General features: G+C 50.6%; 1 protein-coding gene and 2 long non-coding RNA genes across 3 annotated transcripts; 2 read left to right on the top strand and 1 right to left on the bottom strand.

The window, feature by feature from the left end:
* Positions 1-1,331: 1,331 nt before the first annotated feature.
* Positions 1,332-7,065, bottom strand: LOC108643759. Its single transcript, XR_001923011.2, has 3 exons — positions 6,900-7,065; positions 5,801-5,811; positions 1,332-1,461 (listed from the first exon to the last, which is right to left on the bottom strand). It is a non-coding gene; the product is annotated as an uncharacterized LOC108643759 (long non-coding RNA).
* Positions 7,066-8,456: 1,391 nt separating this feature from the next.
* On the top strand, positions 8,457-15,082 carry LOC108643758 (hydrocephalus-inducing protein homolog). The gene is made up of 5 exons (XM_029958097.1): positions 8,457-8,804; positions 10,099-10,233; positions 10,773-10,972; positions 13,441-13,565; positions 14,926-15,082. Exons 1-5 carry the CDS (start codon positions 8,457-8,459, stop codon positions 15,039-15,041), a joined length of 924 nt encoding a protein of 307 aa, XP_029813957.1. The 3' UTR covers positions 15,042-15,082.
* Positions 15,083-16,928: 1,846 nt separating this feature from the next.
* LOC108643757 lies at positions 16,929-17,668 on the top strand. Its single transcript, XR_003915583.1, has 3 exons — positions 16,929-17,169; positions 17,257-17,363; positions 17,578-17,668. It is a non-coding gene; the product is annotated as an uncharacterized LOC108643757 (long non-coding RNA).
* The last annotated feature ends 1,604 nt before the right edge of the window (positions 17,669-19,272 follow it).

The raw sequence follows: 19,272 nt of genomic DNA, 5'->3' as shown, positions 1-19,272 counted from the left end.
ACATTCTGCAGGTCTCTTAGTTGTGGGGAGAACAAAGTCAATTTGCCTAACCAACAGGGGCCTCCCCATGGGCTAGCTGGAATGCCGTTCCATGCCCTATCTCCACAGACTAGAAACGTAGCAGGGGGTAAACGCCGTGGGGATTTGTTAAGCGTCTCAATAAAGTCTACTCCGTTTAGGCAATAGGGGCTTCCCATGCTGTAATTATAGATCTCAACATTAGAGGGGGTTACTATTACACTGTCATTGACTGGGCGCTTGTGTTCTGGGTTATTGTAAATGTCTCCGAAAACAACACAATAATTTCCTGGCTTGGAGCCCAGCAATTCTAACTCTTGTGGTTCTAGACCAGTATGATTTAAATTCAGTAATATTTTACGTGTCCACCATGCAAGCCCCCATTGGTATAAGGCTAAACCATTTTCGCTTCTTTTTGTAATCTGTATCTGACACCATGTCGTATTACCCCAAGTGCTTTTGTTATTGCTAAGGCTTGCTGTAGCTTTGCAGACTTGAATTATGAATTGACTTTCATTGTGGGGCATTGGAACCTTGGGCTTTGTCCATCCTCGCATAACCAAAAGGTCGGTGTATGACTGAAAGGGTATGCCTAATAGACAAGTGCGAAATGGATCGGAAGGTGTGGCTAAGGATAGGCAAAAGGATGTTAGATTAGTCTGATTAGCCCATGTAATCCACATGTTTTGCCTCTGGTCAACTTTCGTTAGCCAAGAGGTGACGCCAGAGGCGAACAGTGTGAGCAGTGCTATGATATCCTTCATTTCTGCGCAGCCTTTCAACTGCTTCTGCTAACGCTTTATCAGGGCTTCCTCTAAAGGGCCCTACTAATGTAAAAAATCTCAGGGGTACCTTCCGACTGCACCGTGTTTGAAGTATGTATGTTTTCTCCTGACTTTCTAGGCGATGTACCTCCTTCTCCAATGCCCACCTACAGTATGCTAATATTTTCTGCTCTAGCGATTCAAAGTGTAGACGTCGCTGTTGAATGCGAAAAAGCTCTTGCTCCCACGTTATGGTTGAATAGCTATACTCACACCTTGGACACCACCTCTTATTAAGTAATCTCTGATTCCACCAAATTTTGTGATTACAACCCCCACACCTTAGAGCAACCCAGGAAAAACAGAGCACACTTTGACATACTAAACAAGGCTGTTCGTCCCACCCTTTGCGAGTAGTTACTGATAATAATTCAAGGATGCTCAAGTAATTATTCAATGACGGTTTCTGGTGGTAATACCAGCCACTGGCCTCTTTCGCTACCGCCGAACGCAGCAGTCTTTGTTGTACTAAAGCAACCTTTTGTTGTATTCGCTGTCGTGATGTTTCGTCAAGCTGTCGGAGCGCTTCCTGTATCGCTATTCTCGGCTGCTGCTGCATCCACCTTGGAGAGCCAGGGTTTCACCCACCGAGCCGGTATCCACCGAGGCTGTTCCTGTCCTGTGGATACACAAGCATAACCCCGACCCCAGGTTAGTAATGTATCGGGTACAGTTCCCCATTGTTGGCTCCGAGGGTCCCACGTTTGTACGGGGACGTGCAGCACTGGATTTTCTTTAGAAAAATGAATGTCCGTGGGTATCACGTAACGGTTGTCGTGAAGCTGTACTGGATTTTTCCAATTTAGTACGTAGCAGGCTTTCATCAGTCTGTCCTGGGGAGAGAGCAGCAGCTCCCCCTCTTTTTTCAAAACGCGGAGTAAACGCTTAATGTCCTGATGTCTGCGTTCTACGATACTCTGACCTGTGCTATTATAGGGTACTCCAGTGATATGCTTGACTCCCCAAAGGTGCAAAAATGAGGCGGCCCATTTCCCCGTATAACTGGGACCATTGTCGGTCTTGATGGTGCCGGGGAGTCCAAGGGCCGCAAAAGCTTGTAACCAGTGGTATTTCACAGCGCGAAAGGCAGTAGTTGTAGCGGCTGTAGCCCAAACAGCATGACTAAACGTGTCTACGGACACATGAATGTACCGAAAGCGTCCAAAAGGAGCAAATTCAGTAATATCAGTTTGCCAGACACCTCGAGCCCCTAATCCGCGAGGGTTTACCCCCCCTGTCTGGAGGGGCAAGATACGAGCGCAGTCCGGGCAGGCAGCGACGATAGCACGCGCCTGGGCCCGAGGGATGCCAAATTCCATTTGCAAACCTCGGGCAGACTGGTGATAAAACGCATGCGCCTGCTGGGCGGCCGAAAAACCGCGGAGGACCAGTCCACTAGCTACAGTTGCATCTATGGCAGCGTTGCCTTCCGCAAAGATACCAGGGAGAGTCGTATGACTGCGCATGTGAATACACCAGAGGGGGTCGGCTCTTTCAAGGATCAACCCACGTAAAGAAACAAGTAACATAGCAATTGAAGGGTTACTAATTTTCCCAAACTTGGCATAATCTATGCGATTAACCAATCCTACAACATACACTGAATCAGAAATAATATTGAGGGCTTGTTTGGGATAATCGTGTAGGGCATAGACTACAGCTTTTAGCTCAAGAACCTGTACAGAATGAGTATCTTTATCTTCCCATACCTTGGTATTCCACTTCCCATGCTTTTTCCAAGCATACCCAAATTTGTGCGAACGACCGCTCGCATCTGTAAAAACAGTAAGAGCATGGGGGATAGGTTTCAAAACAACTACTGGGCCTCGTGTGATAATAGATGTGGTCTTAAATAAAGGATGGGGAGGATAATTAGTACTGAGTGCGATGCCAGCCGTAGCCAAGGCAAAAGAGTAACTTTGTTGTGACCATTCATGCACCAATTGTGTGGTTTTCCAGGGGACAATGAACGAGTCAGGATCTTTCCCAAACACTAGACGAACTCTTTCTTTAGCTTTCAATAGTAACAGGCCTACATATTCCTGGGGAGTCAGTATGGTAGTAGGGGGTAAAAAAGGGGGAAATACCCATTCTAAAATGGTTAGACTCTTTTCCTGAATTTGAGCAATGAGAGCTGACCTGCTAGAAAAGGAACCATAGATTATAACACAGATAGGGTAAGAGGGGTTATAGCGATAAGCTTGTTGTCGGTCTATTTTTTGTTCGATTATTGTGAGCGCATGCAGCGCTTCTGGAGTCAACATTTTAGGTTCCCATGGTTCTTGGGAACCCCTCAGTAAAGAAAAAAGAGGGGCTAAATCTTCATTTGTGATACCACACCATATCCTAATCCATTGTATATCGCCAACCAGCTTTTGAACATCATTTATAGTAGAAACTGAACGCTGTAATTGTAATTTTCCTGGCCGAACTCGCGTTTCGGTCACAAGCATTCCTAAATATTGCCATGGGGGTCGTCGTTGAACTTTTTCGGGGGCAATAGTAAGTCCAAATTGTTGTAGCCTATGAATTAAGTCTTTTTCAGCTTTTTCTGGCATGGGCTTAGGAGATGCGATTAAAATATCGTCCATATAGTGATATGTAATGTATTCAGAATGTTCTTTTACCCAGGCATCTAAGGCTAAATCCACATACCATTGACAAATTGTAGGACTATTTCGCATTCCTTGTGGCAAGACAACCCATTCGTATCGTTTTGAGGGTCTCCCAGCATTTTTTTGAGGGACTGTAAATGCAAATCTTTCAGTATCTTCGGGATGCAGTGGAATAGAGAAAAAGCAATCTTTCAAATCTATAATTAACAGTTGCCACTGTTGTGGCAGTGCAGCTGGGGAAGGGAGGCCAGGTTGTAAAGCCCCCATGGGCTTCATTATGGCGTTAACAGCTCTGAGATCATGTAATAAGCGCCACTTCCCAGATTTTTTTCTGATAGTAAAAATAGGAGTATTCCATTCACTAACAGAGGGCTTAATATGTCCCAGCTCTAATTGCTCTGCAACCAGAGCTTCTATTGCTCGCAACTTCTCTTCTGATAAAGGCCATTGAGGCACCCATACAGGATTGTCAGATACCCATTGAATTTTTAACATGGGTGGCCTCTGCTCCTCAATGGCCACTACCGTAAATTTTGAGTACTCAGCGTTATGTTCCATTGACTCATAGCATCTCTGCCCAGAATCCAAAGAGGGGTATGCATAACATAAGGTTTTACCCAAGCTTTTCGGCCTTCTACCTCATCCTTAAAACAGACAAACTCTTGACTTTGCATAGATCTTGAATCTCCTCCAACCCCATTAACTGTGATGGCCACAGGTTTTAGTGGCCAATGTGATGGCCAACAGTCAAAGGGTATAATAGTAACATCAGCCCCCGTGTCGAGCAGCATATTAACAGGCGCAGGATGAAGAGATTCTTCCCGTAGGCTAATAATGACAGGACGTGTCGGTCGTTCCTCAGTAAGCACGGTGGTAAAGAAAACCGTGGGCTCGGATGTACTGCCAGTACTGCCAAGCCTTCGGTCCCCTGGTACTTGAGCCTTAAAAGGGATCAATTTCGCAATCTTACTTCCTTGATGGAGAGTGACAGGGGGTGCAAACACCTTGACCATTATTTTGATGGGACCGGTATAATCAGCAGCAATTACACTAGGGAGAACAAATATGCCTTGTCTGCTTGCTGAGGAGAGACCAAGGAGTACTGCACTTAATCCATCTCTAAGCGGTCCTGACATAGTAGAATCAAGCAATGTTACAGAAGAATCAGATACAGTTACTGTTCTTGCCAGGGCCAGATCGACTCCCGCTCCTCCTGCTGTGACTGCGGTGAATTCAGGGGGGCAGTCAGCGGGTCTATAGCTGGAGTGGATTGGCCCATGGCTGCTACCAGAGGTCGAATTGTTGGGTACTTTGCAGCCGCGCCCAACCCGCGGCGCTGGGAGTTTACCGACAAAGGGGTTCCATCTCTCTTAAAACGAGACCTACATTCTGTAGCTTTGTGTCCTAACTTATCACATCGGCGACAAATAGTACTCCCAACTATTCCTTCATCTTTACCCACTTTTTGTTTGCCTTTCTTTGGGCAGTCACGCTTAAGGTGTCCCAACTGACCGCAATTAAAACATCCTCCGGGGCCCCTATCACCGGCCCCAAGTCCGCTTTGTTTCAAAGCGGCGGCAAGAGCGACTGCATGTATGTTAGCGCGTTGTTTCTCTTCTTCCCAAGGTGCACGCGAACAGCGATCGATCATCTGTACTAAAGTGGAACCTTGCGGAAGCGACTGCAACAAGCGTTTACAAGTACGATTTGCGTTTTGGGATGCAACTTCTTTAAGTAATGTTGTTTTAATGGTTGCATCTATATCGGGCACAGCGTCAATCGCTTCACGAATCCTGTCAACAAATCCTAAAAAGGATTCGTTTTCTCCCTGCCGTATTTGAAGATAAGGAGGGTTCGGTTTCCCTATCTGCGGCAGGGCATGAAAAGCTTCTAGAGCAGCAGCCTTAGCTTGTCCTAAAATTCTAGGGTGCAAGGCTGCTTGGCGTTGCGGATCTCTAAATGGACCGGACCCCATCATCATCTCCAGCGTGGCTACTTTTAGGGGGTCATCATCGTGTAAATTAAGATTTTGTAGCTGATATGCCTCTATGCGCTCTTGCCATTTCACCAAAAAAATTGTATACGCGGTGGCACCAAGTAGAATTTCCATGATCATCCTAATATCGGCAGGAGTAAGCTCCTGATATTTCAAAAAGGCACTCAATTGTCGCCTCACAGCGGAATTGTGGGGTCCATATGCCATAACGCTTTGCTGTAATTTAGAAATCATCGCCCAATCTAAGGGAACCCACTCTCTACGACCATTAGAGTGGACCTGTACTGGAGCGGCAACAATGGGTTCAAAGACCACTGTTCCCTTTAAATCTGCTTGACTCAATATACCCTTCCAGCGCCTGGTCGGATCAAAAGAATCATCTCGCGGAGGCCCCCGGGCTCCGTCTGCCCCACGCCTATCAAAAGGATCTGCCCCACGCTTATCAAAAGGCAGTCTCCTATGGACATCTATCTCCTCTCTGCCTTCGTTTACTGCCCTTTGTAGTTGTTCTTTCTCTCCCGTCGTAAGCCCTTCGTGTGCCCCTAGAAGTCGCTGTATCAACTGCTGTCCTTCCGCTATTGTCAACCTACGCTGCAGGATGGCTTGTTTGATTCCTTCTCTGCCTCCCCATTCAGCCACCTCATGTCTATTAAGCTGCTCTTCTATGTTCTGTATCCCTTGTTGTACTGCTTTAGCCGCTTTCTCATATAACTCCCACATTTTGCCCTTCCCCCCTTTAGAGTCTATTTCTTGCATTGCCCCCAGCAACTTAGCCATCTGCTCTCGTTGCAACCGTAGCTCGTCGACAAGAGGATTCTGAGGGGACGTTTTTCCGTCCTCCGGTAACGGTACTTTAGCTGGATCAACCTCCATAGCCTCCGGGGGAGGGGGTGCAGAAGGCGCAGCAGCTGTCCCAGCAGAAATCTCGTTAGGGGTCCAAGGGGGAATGAGATCCTCAAACTCTCCCCGGAACATAGGCGCTGCTAGTGGGGGGTACGATGGGGGAGGATCAGATTTTGCCTCCCAGTCTATCAACGTCGAACAACTGTCCTTTCCCTCCTCGTCTTTTTCCTTTTCCTTCGGCTGTGTAGAACAATCGAGGGCTTTTTGCAAAGCAGTGGCGATTTCAGCATCAGCATGGACTTGTTGAATCATCTCCCGAACTATTCGGAAGATCCACGCCATCTGCTTGCTCCCCTTTTGGCCGTTCTGCACACTTTGCCATAATTCAGACCCAATCTTTTCCCAATGTTCGATATCAAACAATTGATCAGAAGAAGTCAAGAGACCACGTCTCCGACACCAATACAAGAAGTCCACGAGCTCAGCTCGAGGGAGCGTGTGCCCAGTCCTTTTCGCTACACTGAGCAACCCGTCGACTGTAGCTCGTTCTATCGCTGATACAGCGGCACCCATCCCGTCCAGACCGCAGTCTGCCTGACTCACCGGTCAGCCGTGGCCACAACAAGGATCCTGCTTCTCGAGCAGCCTGCTTTCCTAGCAGCCGGGATGTCTCCACCTTCTCTCGTCCGCAGCGTCCGTGCAGTATCACGTCGGGGTCACCACAGTGCAGCGGCCAGGTGGAGGGGAGCAAGAACACCGACACGATGTGGGTAAAGCAGAACTCCGTTTATTGAAGCTTCTATGACTACATTTATGTTTGTTTCACTTCTGTACACGCGATCACGCATAAGCTTATTGGCTAAGTCACCTTGTCCACGCGCAATACATGCGAGCAAGGGGTTCTCTTCATTGGTTACCTATATTGGCGTCATTAATGCTTCTGCGGTTACAAGTTCCTGTTTTTACTGCCCAACCTGACATCCTGTTTTTCTCCTTTTGTCCTTTGTGGTCAGACATGACCTTCTCATCTTATACACGACTGTATACACTTTCAACTGTTCTCAATCTCCGGCCCCCTACACATGTTCATTCCTAAATTCACTTCATATGCTTCCAAATCCTTAGGACAACATTCAGTTTAGGCACACCAAGAAAAACCTGGAGTGATTCCACCAACCTAAATGTAATTACTCAGTGCTGAATTAAAGGCACAGGTGTGTAACTTAAGACCCATGTGTTTGGAGTAACAAGGAGAGATCAAAATCTCAGCTTTTGTCATTAAATTCAATGTTTCTAGACCTTAATCCAAGACACATTTGTAGAGAGAGGTGATAGCTTCTTTTTAGAGGCATTATTATTATTAAACAGTGTTTTCTTGGACTGCTCCCGTTTTCTCCCAGCTCACCCTCTAACACTAATCTGTGACTAAATATTAAAAAAAAAGTGAGCTGTGAATGGTTTTAAGCTGAGACAAGATTGTCACTGTTAATGGCTTGGTCAGAGAGAGAGAGTATTTGTTTCAGCATGTAAATCTCTTTCCTGCAACATAAAGCTGCTGATTCTGGAGTTTAGGAGGCCAGCATGTCCAGAGCTGCTCTAGTCCCTGGGCTGATGAGCTCTCCCAGCTGGGTAAAGCTCTGTCAGGAGCCAGTTTGTAGTGAATTGACTGCAGGCAGAAAATAGAAAAGCTCATAGGAAACATGAGCCTGACTCAGGAGCTATTTCTGTTCAGGTGACATTCTAATCCAAGCGTGGGGTGAATCACTACAGCAAAAATTGATTGGACCCCAGATCTAACGAGTATTGACAAATATGAAGAAGTTTGTTCTGAGTTAGTAACATAAGGGGTCTTTTATATAGATGGTGCATTACAACGGGGGGATTCAGGGCTTTGTCAGACTGTTTATAAAAATTAAAAAAAATACACGTTTGTAAGATTTTAGAAGAAAAGGTACAGTTTCTCTTCCCTGCATGTGGCAATTTGCTGAATAATGCATCATTTTGTCAACTCTTATATAGCAATATATATATATTTCTTTTCCTTCTGGAGTAGCTGCGATTCATCCTGTTCGATGGAGGGAATTCATCCCGTTTCCGAGGCCAACGGGAGGAGCGAGCGGGCGGCCATGTTGTGCGGGGGGCGGGGAGGGAGGAGCCGAGATGGCGGCGGCTCCCTCACACGCACGGCACAAGATGGCCGGGGAGCAGCGGCAGCTCCCGCACGGCTCCCGGGCGCGCTGCCCGCCGCTCGCTCGGGGGACACCCGGCCGGCGCCCCGGGTGCAGCGCTCGAGGGCCGAGTCGGGCCCGGCACTCTGGGGGCGAGCGGGGCTGCCGAGAGGGGCTGGGACGGGCGGTCAGCAATGGGCGCCGGGGCTGCGGCCGCTGCCCGCGCCGCTCCCTCGCCGGGCGGGCGCGGGGCCGCCCTTGGCCGCGGGAAGGGCGAGCATCGGAGCAGCGCCCCGTCCTCGGGGCCCCCGGTGCCGGCCAGCGGGCTGCTGTTCGCCAGGTAAGTGCCGCGCTCCTCCTTGTCCTTTGTCCTTGGGAGGGAAACCAAAATGTCCTCGGAGCCGGGAGGGGAAGGGGGCGCTGCCTCTGCCGGCCCCCCCTCCCAGCCCTCGCCGCTCGCTGAGGGGACCCGCGGGAACTCTCGGGGACCCCCGGCCGTGTCCTGCCCGTGGGGGGTGAGGGGGAGCGGCGGGACCGGGGGAGCCCCGGTGCCCCTCGGCGGCTGCGGCGCTGCCGTCCCGGCCCTGCAGCACCCGCGGGGGCCGCACGGCCCGGCCCCGATGCAGCACCGAGGGGGCAGCGGCGGGGTTTGGGTCCCCGGTGCGGCCCCGGGCACAGGGGGGGCACTACGGGAAGCAAAGGTAGTTACTTAACTATGAGTTACAGGATAAGGAAACGGAGGAGTTTGTGTGTTACGTGGAAAGCTTTTAAAAACGTTTCTTGGGTGTCAGGTTTGGTTTTAGTGTTCAGTTGATGCGTTTTTCAGAGACTTGACATCCAGAGCAATGTGCTCTTGAGGGTTTCCACCTTCACTTGAACAAAGTGTGATTGTTTTGCAATTGCCCACGAAAGCTGAGAAGGAAGAAGTTGAAAAATGTCAGCAATTGTGTTGCCCTGTAAAGAGGAAAACTGAGACCTTTTGAATTTCAGTCAAGGAAACAGTTTCTCAAATGACTCTTGTGCCAAGAGCAAGCTGGTGGGAATAGACAGCAGGGAGTCCAAATCACCTGGTTTAGAGGTTGTGAGATGGGATTTGGTGCTCAGGGGTTGATACCCGTGTGCTAGCAAGTGCCTGTTTGCTGTCCCTGTGCCTGTGTTCCCCTGAGGGCAGAAACTGGCAGCAGGGTGGCTGCAGGAATGCCCAGCAGTCTGGCTTGCCTGCACTGGCAGCTGCCTGGCCACAGTCACCAGGCAGCAAGAGCCCCCAGGACAATGTGCTGGTTTGCCTTCAGGTAGCACATTCTCCCTCTGGAACAGGGCTGCGTGGCTGTGTGCAGGCAGAAGCAGGCAGATTCTCTGGGCTTGTTGAAATGAGGATGACTTGGTTCAGGTGTTCTATCTCCATACTGCTGGTGCCTGACCTTCCTTCCCAGCAGGCACTGCCCTACTGCCTCTGGCCGAGCTGCTTTGCCCAGGCAGAGGGATCCAAGTTCACCCTTGTGTAGCCTGTGCTTGTACCTCCTGAGCTAAAAGTCCTTTGGGAAAATGGTCAAGGAAGGCTGTCACCAGGGCACACCCAGGTCTCCTCCTGTTTACACAAGCGGCAAAATCACCATTTTGTGTCTTTCCTGCAGGTTACTCAGCTGGTGAAGGTCACCATGGACAGCTCACCTTATTTCAAGTTGGTCGGCCCCAATGGTGTGTGCCATCAGATCCCACCGGGCTCATTTTGCACTATAAACATCCTTTTCATCCCTGAGGGGAGCAAGGTGAGTTTGGAGGAACGTTCTCTCTAAAGCCAGGGCGTTTGTTGCACACTGGTTATAGCCCAGCCCGTGCTGTGAGGTCGGCTCTGGGCTGGGGGCAGGCAGCCTGGAGCTGGTCACACCTTGGCACAGCGTGGTGCTGCCAGGCCCTGCAGCTGGGCCTAGAGGGCTGTGCTTTCCCTCCGTGCCTGTTCTTGAACGTTCACGGGGGAAAAGGCAGATGGAACAGCAGGGAAATGACAGGGAGGGGTGTTGAGGTTTAGCCATCTCTAGGTTCAGTGGAAGGGATTTAAATATGGAAAATACCAGAGGAAGAAAAAGATGATCCAGAGAGCTTTATTCTTTCCCAATGGAATGGAGCAAAAATGATGCTTTTTCACATGCTCTGTTCTCCAGCCTTTATTAGTATGAATTAGTGGTCATTTTGGGGGTGGAAGAGGTCAATTCATGCCCACAAAGGGTCATTGAAAACAGCCCTTTTTCTTCTGCCATGAGGATAGCACTCAATGCCCTCAATGCTGTGCCATTCTCTTTTCCTGCAGGATCATTTCCACCAGCTTGTCTGCAGCAGTGAAAGGGAAAAGGTCTCTGTGCCAATCCGGGCCATTGGTGCCCGCCCAGTCTTGGACTTCCCTGACCAGCTGGACTTCTCGTCGTGTCCAGTCAACCACAGCACCCAGAAGACTCTGCTGGTTCACAACACCGGGAACCTGGAAACCTGTTACAGCCTCAGCACTGAGAGGTAAAGCAGCTCATCTGTCTTAGTGCAAAACACCTTTGGGTGATGGCAGAGTTGGGAAAGAGTATCCCAAAGGAACCAGAGCATCCGAGCTGCTGCACTGCAGCCACAGCTGGAAAGGGGCAGGACGTGTGGGGTCTGCTGTTGCTTCTAGTGTTTTAAGCAGGATGCAAGCCCTGAGCTTTGTCTCTCCCAGATTTCCTGGGGACTGCTGGAACACGTTAGTGGTTGGTCTGCACCCTCCTGAGCACCACCACCTTCTGAAATGGCTGCCTCCCACTGTCAGCCAATAAACCCATTCTCCAGGAGACCTCGAGCGTGTGGCACATCAGGGGGCCCCTCATCAGATGCCCAACGTGAGCTGTGTTGTGAACAGCCCATGCTGTTCCTGTTAGTCAAAGCTGATCTGATTTCCCTTGTCAGCTGAGGGCATCAGTCATCTCTTCTGTTTCATGAGGAACCTTTGAAAGCCAGTCTAAATTTTCAAGCAGATTTCATTCCGATTTCTTTTAAAATACTCTGAAGTTCCCGTGTTTCTGCTTTGTTTTCCATTTATTTTGCTCTGTGTTAAATTTTTGTCAAACTATCATTCATTCTTCCTTGGGAACTTTCTTCAAGGTCCTCTCATGCCTGTTGATCTACCATCTGCCCATAGGCATATGCACAGGTGTATAAGAAACAGGAGCAATTTGGGGAATATGTGAAAATGTAGGAGATGCAGGGGCTGATTTGCACTTGGGTTCTTAGTCCTGAACTTGGCTGGATCCTCTTCTGAGAAATTGAAAATAGGAAGATGCCTTCTTTCTCAGGCATCCCCTGAAGTCAGTACCAGGAGTCTTATTCCCCATCCAGCCATCTGAGGGCAGGAGTATATCGACATGGGGCAGGAGTAGGAAGGGAACGGGAGGGAAGGTAGCACTCATGAGTTGCCCCTTAACTAGTAACTTCTCTGTTCTGGCAAAATTTCTGGCAAAAGAACAGGAAAAAAATTCCGTGCCTTTCCCACCCCAGGCAATGAACGCCCGAGCCCCAGCAGAGCCCTGCAGCAGTCCTGGCATCCCCATCAGGGCAGATGCAGGAGCACAGAGAGTAATCCAGCTCTGGGGCTGGTGGGGCTTGTCTTTCCTCCTCTCTCTCCAAAGTCTCAGGCCCAGCACAAAAACATTGCTGGCCCAAGGCTTCTCCATTAGCCAGTAGTGATGTTCTCACTGGTGGTAATGGGCCCGGGTCAGGCCCCTAATTGCAGCAGTAGCTCCTTATAAGGAGCAGAAAGGGCAGCAATTCCATCAGCTGTCACCACTGACAGGAACAAAGTTCAGTTTGCACAGGGTTCCAGTTGTTCTTCTTATTTATTTTTTTTTTTGTGTTGCATTCTCTAATCATTATCAGAATCCCCAGGAAATGTTTTTAAGGTGACAAATTAACCATCAGCAGGCACTAAACTTTTGTTTTCTCAGTGGGGCTGTAGGAAGAGCACAAAGCCCAGCAGCCCCTGGGCAGAACTGTTCCTTTCACCTGAGCTGTCCTGAAGCACTAAAGCTCTGATTTTTGTGTCTGTCAGGCAAGAGCTGTTTACCTGGTGACAAAGCCAAATTGCTCCTGTTAAATCCAAGCTGCACCAACACATTTGCCTAATGATTTCCCTTGTTTCTCTGGTGGGCCAAGCAAACAGTTACCAGCCTGGATGACACTCCAGAATCCCAGACTGCATGGCTGGGGAATACACAGAAACCTCCTGTTCAGCTCCCTTGATGTGCTGCTCTTAATGGCACTTCATTTAGCTGGGATTGAATCCTTCAGGCTGTAAACAGGACCCTCCTTTTGGGTACTGTGTCCAGGTCACTGTATTGCTCCAATTTGCAGTTGCACTCCTTCAGAGTTTTCATTGCTCCTTTTCTTCCAGCAGCTTTCATTGAAATGTGATAAAAGGTGCCCTTTCTTAGGCTAAACCAGGATGTTTACAAGAGGAAAAACAACCCCAAACAACCACACTGCAAATTAAACTCATTATTCTCTGGTCTTCAAGGAAGACTTTATTCTCCTTCTTGATTCCTAGGCTGTAATCTCACAGGACAGGTGAGATGCCATTTGCATCTCTTGAATGAGGTTTAGAAGGGACTGGAAAAGAGATTCCTGAGACAGTCAGTGTCAAGTTGTGCATGCAAATAGCTCTTAACCCTCTCTGTGCTCTTCCCAAACCATTCTCTGCTGGGATTGCTGGCAGTCAGACCCTTGAGCCTCCATGCAGAGTATGGGGAAGATGAGTTCATTTCATCCAACAGGATTTTCTGAGGGCTGCATCTCCTCCAAAGAGAGTCAGTAGCTGTTTCTGATGCTGTGTGTTCTGTCTGTCTTCTGCTGACTGTGGTTGCTTTGCTCCTGCCTTGCACAAGTCAGCTGAAGTGAACTAGACTGCAAGTATCGTCCCCAAACCTCCCCCAAGAGTCCTGATCTCTCTCTTGGTCTTGCAGCCCTTTCACTGCCAGCCCAGCCACGGGAACCCTCGATGTTGGTGAAGCCAAGCAAGTGACAGTGGAATATCACCCGCTGGAGACCGGGCACCATTGCACATCCCTGGCAGTGCACTGCCACAGAGGTGAGTGCTGGGCACTGCACGGTGCACTCACCCCGCGTCCTTCCCAACAGCAGAGCCCTTTCTAAGCAGAATAACGTTAGACTTGCTCTGCAAACTACTTGTAGAACTGTTCCTTTCAAAGCCTCCGTGTGTTTCAGTGCTCAGAAGTGAGCAGAGAAGGGGCCAAGGCTGAGTCTGCCCCTGTCCTGGATGTGCTGTGTTGCTGTTTGCTGGTCCATCCCTGGGGGGACCCTGGTGCCAGCATGGTGTCCTCCATCCTGCACCCCCACCCCAGTCCTCTACCAGCACTCCCCACTGTCCCAGCCACCTGAATTCCCCCTCCAGCAGCACCACCCCGTCCCAGCTTCACCGCAACGAAAAGTGCAAACTAGTTAGTGTTTAGGGGGTTGATAAAGTGGATAAAGCCCTCAAACAGGGATGAGATTTTTGGAATCCTGTTTTGCTGGGAGTTGCTGAGTGGAGGAAGGAGGAACCTTGATTCTCCACTGCAGTGTGGATGTGCAGGGCTGAAGTTGTGTTCCTGGACAGTGCTGTCTGTGACATGTGAGCTTTCCATCCAACTCTCTCCAACGCCATGTGTCTCTTGCTCACCTCTGTCCCCTAAGCTGCTTCTCTGTTGTCTTGCCACAGACCCCTTTTCTATGTTGTCCTTTACACATACATGTCATTTCTGTCTAAGAACATTTTCAGGCCCTCGGGTTCCTGTTGGATGACAAACCGTGACAAATTGTCCCTTATTCCCATTTCCCAGGCCATTCATGCTCTCCAAACCTCTCCCACCTGTCTCCCATTCGATTTCTAGGTCGAAGAACCCCATTCAGTCTTCGTGTAAAAGCTGCTCTGTACTTTTAGTCTGTCTCTCTGCCCTTCTTTCTTTCATTTCAAATGTTTCAGCTTGGTGTTTGAGATCAGAATGATATCAAATATTTCTAGACTGATGTGGCCATGGGTTTGGACAGGGAGCGGGATTGGGAGAGGCAGGAGCCCCGTGGGGTGCCTTCAGGAGCCCCTGGGCTGTGACTGAGTGGGGCTCCTTAGAGTCACCTGAATGAATTTGATACAGAATTGCCTGGGATCTGAGTGGGTCACCTGAGCACACCTGACAAATCTCACTGTAAATACTGTCACCTGGGGACAAATCTCTACAAACCCACCCAGAAATCAGGTGCTTAAGGTGGTGTCCAGGACATCCTCACACTGTACCCACGGAGCTGTTGGGATTTGATAAATGTACTGATCCATGGAATTACTTATCCAGCTAAAAGCTGGACACTTTCTTCTGTTACCTGTGGTTTGCTCTGCTCCTTGTAATTCCATCAGCAAGGGAGCTGAGCAAAGACTCCTCTTTGCTTTATTCCAGGTGAGGATACCCACACCAGACTTCTTGGAAAAGCTAAGGACTTCAACATCGGGCTGGACAAGTACTCTCTGGAACTTGTCAAGCCACAGAACCACGGCCATCCACAACAGAAGTAACATCACAGCCCGATTCCAGTGGAAGGCTTTTGCTACTGAGGCAGAGGAGTATCCGCAGAAGATCAGGTTGGTCTGAAAGATGCAGTGACATGCACTGCCCAAGGGTAAAACTAACCTATGGCCTCAGGGGGTGCTTGTGCTTTAGGGTGTTAAGAACAAGTAGGTGTTCCTGCAAAGTTTGCAGGGCAGTCACAGCTCGCAGTAAGAAGCGACAGAGTTGTTCAGTTCTCAGCTCCGGAGAGGGGCAGTTTGCCCAGAGACAGGGGGACCAACCAGCAGCACGGGAGGATCATGTGGCCCTGTCCTCCCTTTTGAAGTGCTGTGGCCTCCACCTTGAACAATGTCAGTGACCTCCAGAGCCACTGTGGCAGTGGATTGGCCATATGCAGGATGGAAGAAGTCCTGTCAGAGATGGACTAGTGAGGAAAAAGAAGAAAACAGTTCAAATGTTATAGAAACAGAAGGTTTTAATGTGGTTTAAACATGTTTCAAAATGGCTTTTTGTATTTTCTGCAAGGTCATTGCTTCTTTTTCCCAACACCCCCTGTGAGAGACTTGTCTCCCATACAAGGTGTCCTGGGAAGGTGTCCTGAGGTGTTTCTCATTGGTCCTTGTTAACCCCTTCCTGTTGGCTGTTGACCCCTTACCTGATTGTTTTTTTCTGTGCCCCTGAACTTGTGATTGGTTTCCCTTTGACCCTCCTAAAAGCCTTATAAACCCCTTCCCCACAATAAACTTCCTCTTTTGTCCCTCCCTCCCTGGTGGTCTGTGTGCTCCTTATGGGGTCGCGGGCCACGTGCTGGGGGGCCGGGGGGAAGGGCATTCACCTCCAGGTGATGGGCAGGCACCCAAGAGCCTGGAGGTCTCCCCTGTCCCACTACTCCGTCCTAAATGGTGCCCTCGTGGTGAGGCAAGGATTGTCTGAACTCTCCTGTGAAGATATAAGCAGTCCTAAGGCACAGCCGGGGCGAGTCTGTGTTCCGATGATGGACCGGCGTCTCAGCAGCAAGGTATTAGCTGACTGCGTCACCACGGGATAGCAGTCTGTTTTGAATACCTCAACCTTCCTGACCACATTCAGGTAGGAGCAGGCGCCGGCATATTCCCTTAAAAAAAAACAACAACAACAACAAAAAATAAAATAAAAATGGGGGCTTCCCTCTCTAAGACTGAAAAAGAGAACTATAAGGGTTTGAAAAATTTATTGAGTCGTAATGGCAAATCGACTAACAAAACAGCTTTAAAATGCCTTTCCAAAGTTATTGTCTGAGTGGCTTCAGAGGAATCGTTCATGAGTTATTTTCTCAGGTAGGAGTGGCTATAACTTGTGGTAGTATGTTCATTTCCTTGTTATTTTTTTATCTTGAAATTTGCCTTTTTGCTACAGTGCAGATGGGTAGAAATCTGATTTTTTATGTGGAGGGGATACATTTTGTAAAGTATCTGGACTTTTAGAAAGCTTTTTTTTTTTTTGCAGATGCAGGTAGACTGTCTTCAAATAATGTCATGTTTCTGTGCTCCTTCTGTCTAAATTTGAGTTTACCCAGCCTGCCTGGTTAGGTGTTCCTCAACCAGACAACAGGAGGAGACAGCAGAGAGAGACCGGACTCACACTCTGACAAGAGCAGGGAGATTTGGGCCAGGCGAGGTTTGCTGGAGCTCAGCCCAGACCGCAAGCAAGAAAGCCCAGCCCTTCCAACCAGCTCTGGGACAAGGAGGAGGCCCTGAGGCTGCTGCTGATGGGGCTGCTCTGCTCTTTCCAGAACTGCTACATCTGTGGCCAGAGCGGGGCCACCATTTACTGTTGTGGAAGACACTGTGAGCTGAGCTTCCACCTGCCCTGTGCCAAGCAGGGACGCTGTGTCACTCAGTTCATTACACCGTACAGGTACCTCCTGGCCCCTTCTCACCACCACCAGGGAAGGGCCCAGCACTTCTCACCTCACCCACCCCTTTTCCCCCCAGGGCCTTCTGCCCCACACACAGCCCAGAGCAGGCAGTGGAGGCGACTCCAGAGCTGGGCACTGAATGCCTCATCTGCTTGGAGCCTGTGGAGGACAGAATGGCCTTCAACACCCTGGTGTGCCCAGCTTGCAGAACCGCCTGGTTCCACAGGGACTGCGTCCAAGTAGGAGTGGTTCTGTCACCCCGGGGGGCACAGCAGGGGCTCAGCAGCACCAGGGCCTCACTGTGGCTGCTTGTGTTTCTCCTGCAGGGACAGGCTCTGCATGCTGGTCTTTTATCCCTCTGGTGCCCCCTCTGCAGAAATGATGACACATTTCTCAGGGATATGTTCACCATGGGGATCCGAATCCCCTTCAGGTTGGTGTCCTTCTGCCTGGCTCACAACACAGGGGGTGCAAGTGCTGTGCCATGCCAGGGCCTGCCCCAGCAGTCCTGGCCCTGCCCTGTTCCGTGAGTCCCGGGTTCAGCTTCCCGCAGGAGCTGGAAATAGCACAGGGGGAAGGCAGGGACACCCTGCACCTGCGCGATGCCAGGGCAGAGAGAGCTCATCAGTTTTCCCTTTTCTCCTCAGGCCACCATCATGGGAGAGCAATACTGCATTCGCTGAGCCAGGAGACAGACACGGGCACTGCGATGCCTTTGTCCAGGAGGCAGGCAGGAGGCAGAGGAGGAGGGGTAAGTTGCCAAAGCTGCACCCCGGGGCTCTGCAGGGCTTGAAGCAGAAGGACCCAGGAGAAGAGCTCAGCTTTAAAGCTCCCATGCTTTGGACACTTTGTCCTCACCTCCATGAACCCGTTTGCTTCCCCAGGCCCTGGGAACTGCTCCTGTGCAGAGAACATCCCGAAGGTGAAACCAGTCCCGCCAGCCAACGGGACTGGTTAATGCAGCCACTGCCAGGAGCCACTGGGAGGTCTCTCTCCCCTCCAGCATGCCTGCTGTGCCAGCCATCAGAGGCTGACCCAGACATCTGTGGAGAAAACCTTCAGATAAATGGGTTCTGTGCCCACGTGTTCTGCCTGGTGAGTTGCTCCGTGGGCTCTCTCCAGCTTTCCAATGGGCAGTTCCCACCACACTCTCTCCTCAGCAGTGCATCATCTTTCCTGCAGGTTTTTGCCAGCCTCCTTCATCAGCAAGAGAATGATCGAGTAGGACTCCTTGGCTTTCTCCCAGGGGAGATCCCAGATATAGTCTCCCAGGCAGCACAGAAGGTGAGAGCCTGACAAGAGCAGGGAGATTTGGGCCAGGTGAGGTTTGCTGGAGCTCAGCCCAGACCCCAAGCAAGAAAGCCCAACCCTTCCAACCAGCTCTGGGACAAGGAGGAGGCCCTGAGGCTGCTGCTGATGGGGCTGCTCTGCTCTTTCCAGGGGTGCTTCATCTGTGACCAGAGCGGGGCCACCATCCCCTGCTGGGCAAGACACTGTGACCTGAGTTTCCACCTGCCTTGTGCCAAGCAGGGAGCCTGTGTCACCCAGTTCATGGCACCGTACAGGTACCTCCTGTCCCCTCCTCACCACCACCAGGGAAGGGCCCAGCACTTCTCACCTCACCCACCCCTTTTCCCCACAGGGCCTTCTGCCCTGCACACAGCCCAGAGCAGGCAGTGCTTCAAGCTCTGCAGGGCTTGAAGCAGAAGGACCCAGAAGAGCTCAGCCAGATAATCCCACGCTTTGGACACTTTGCCCTCACCTCCATGAACCCGTTTGCTTCCCCAGGCCCTGGGAACTGCTCTGGTGCTCCTCCTGTGCTGCTGAGGGCACCCACAGAGCCTGCTCTGGCCTGAGGGCCAGCATAACCATCTGGGAATGTGATGGCTGTGCTGGTCTGGGCACATGTAAGTGGCAAACAAACCTGTTGCCCCTGGGCCTGGTGCCCCTGGGCCTGGCAGTGGGTGCCCAGGGTGGGCTTGGCAGAGCCGCACTGCTCTGGCCTATCTTGTCCCAGGTCTGGAACGATCTTGTCCCTCCTGCTTCCCCTCCCAGCCTCCCGGGATGACTCAGGGCTTGCTGGTGTCAGCGTGGCCAGACAGTCAGGACTGGAGCCTTCTGACAGCTCCAGGGAACCCGAGACCATCAGCCCCAACACAGGCAGCCTGGCGCTACCAGGGCTGTCTCCCAGTTCTCCCGCACTGGAGACCGTCAGCCCCAGCCCCAGTGCCCAGCTGCCATCTCCTGGATCTTCAGCACCACAGACCAGCAACCTCCACACCACCCAGAGACCATCAGCCCTGGGAACTGCTCCTGTGCAGAGAGAACACCCCGAAGGCGAA

The sequence above is a fragment of the Manacus vitellinus genome, unplaced genomic scaffold, assembly GCF_001715985.3.
Source record: "Manacus vitellinus isolate BGI_N305 unplaced genomic scaffold, ASM171598v3 ctg7180002431734_pilon, whole genome shotgun sequence".
Classification (NCBI taxonomy): Eukaryota; Metazoa; Chordata; class Aves; order Passeriformes; family Pipridae; genus Manacus; species Manacus vitellinus.
This window is presented reverse-complemented; position numbering and strand designations above follow the sequence as displayed.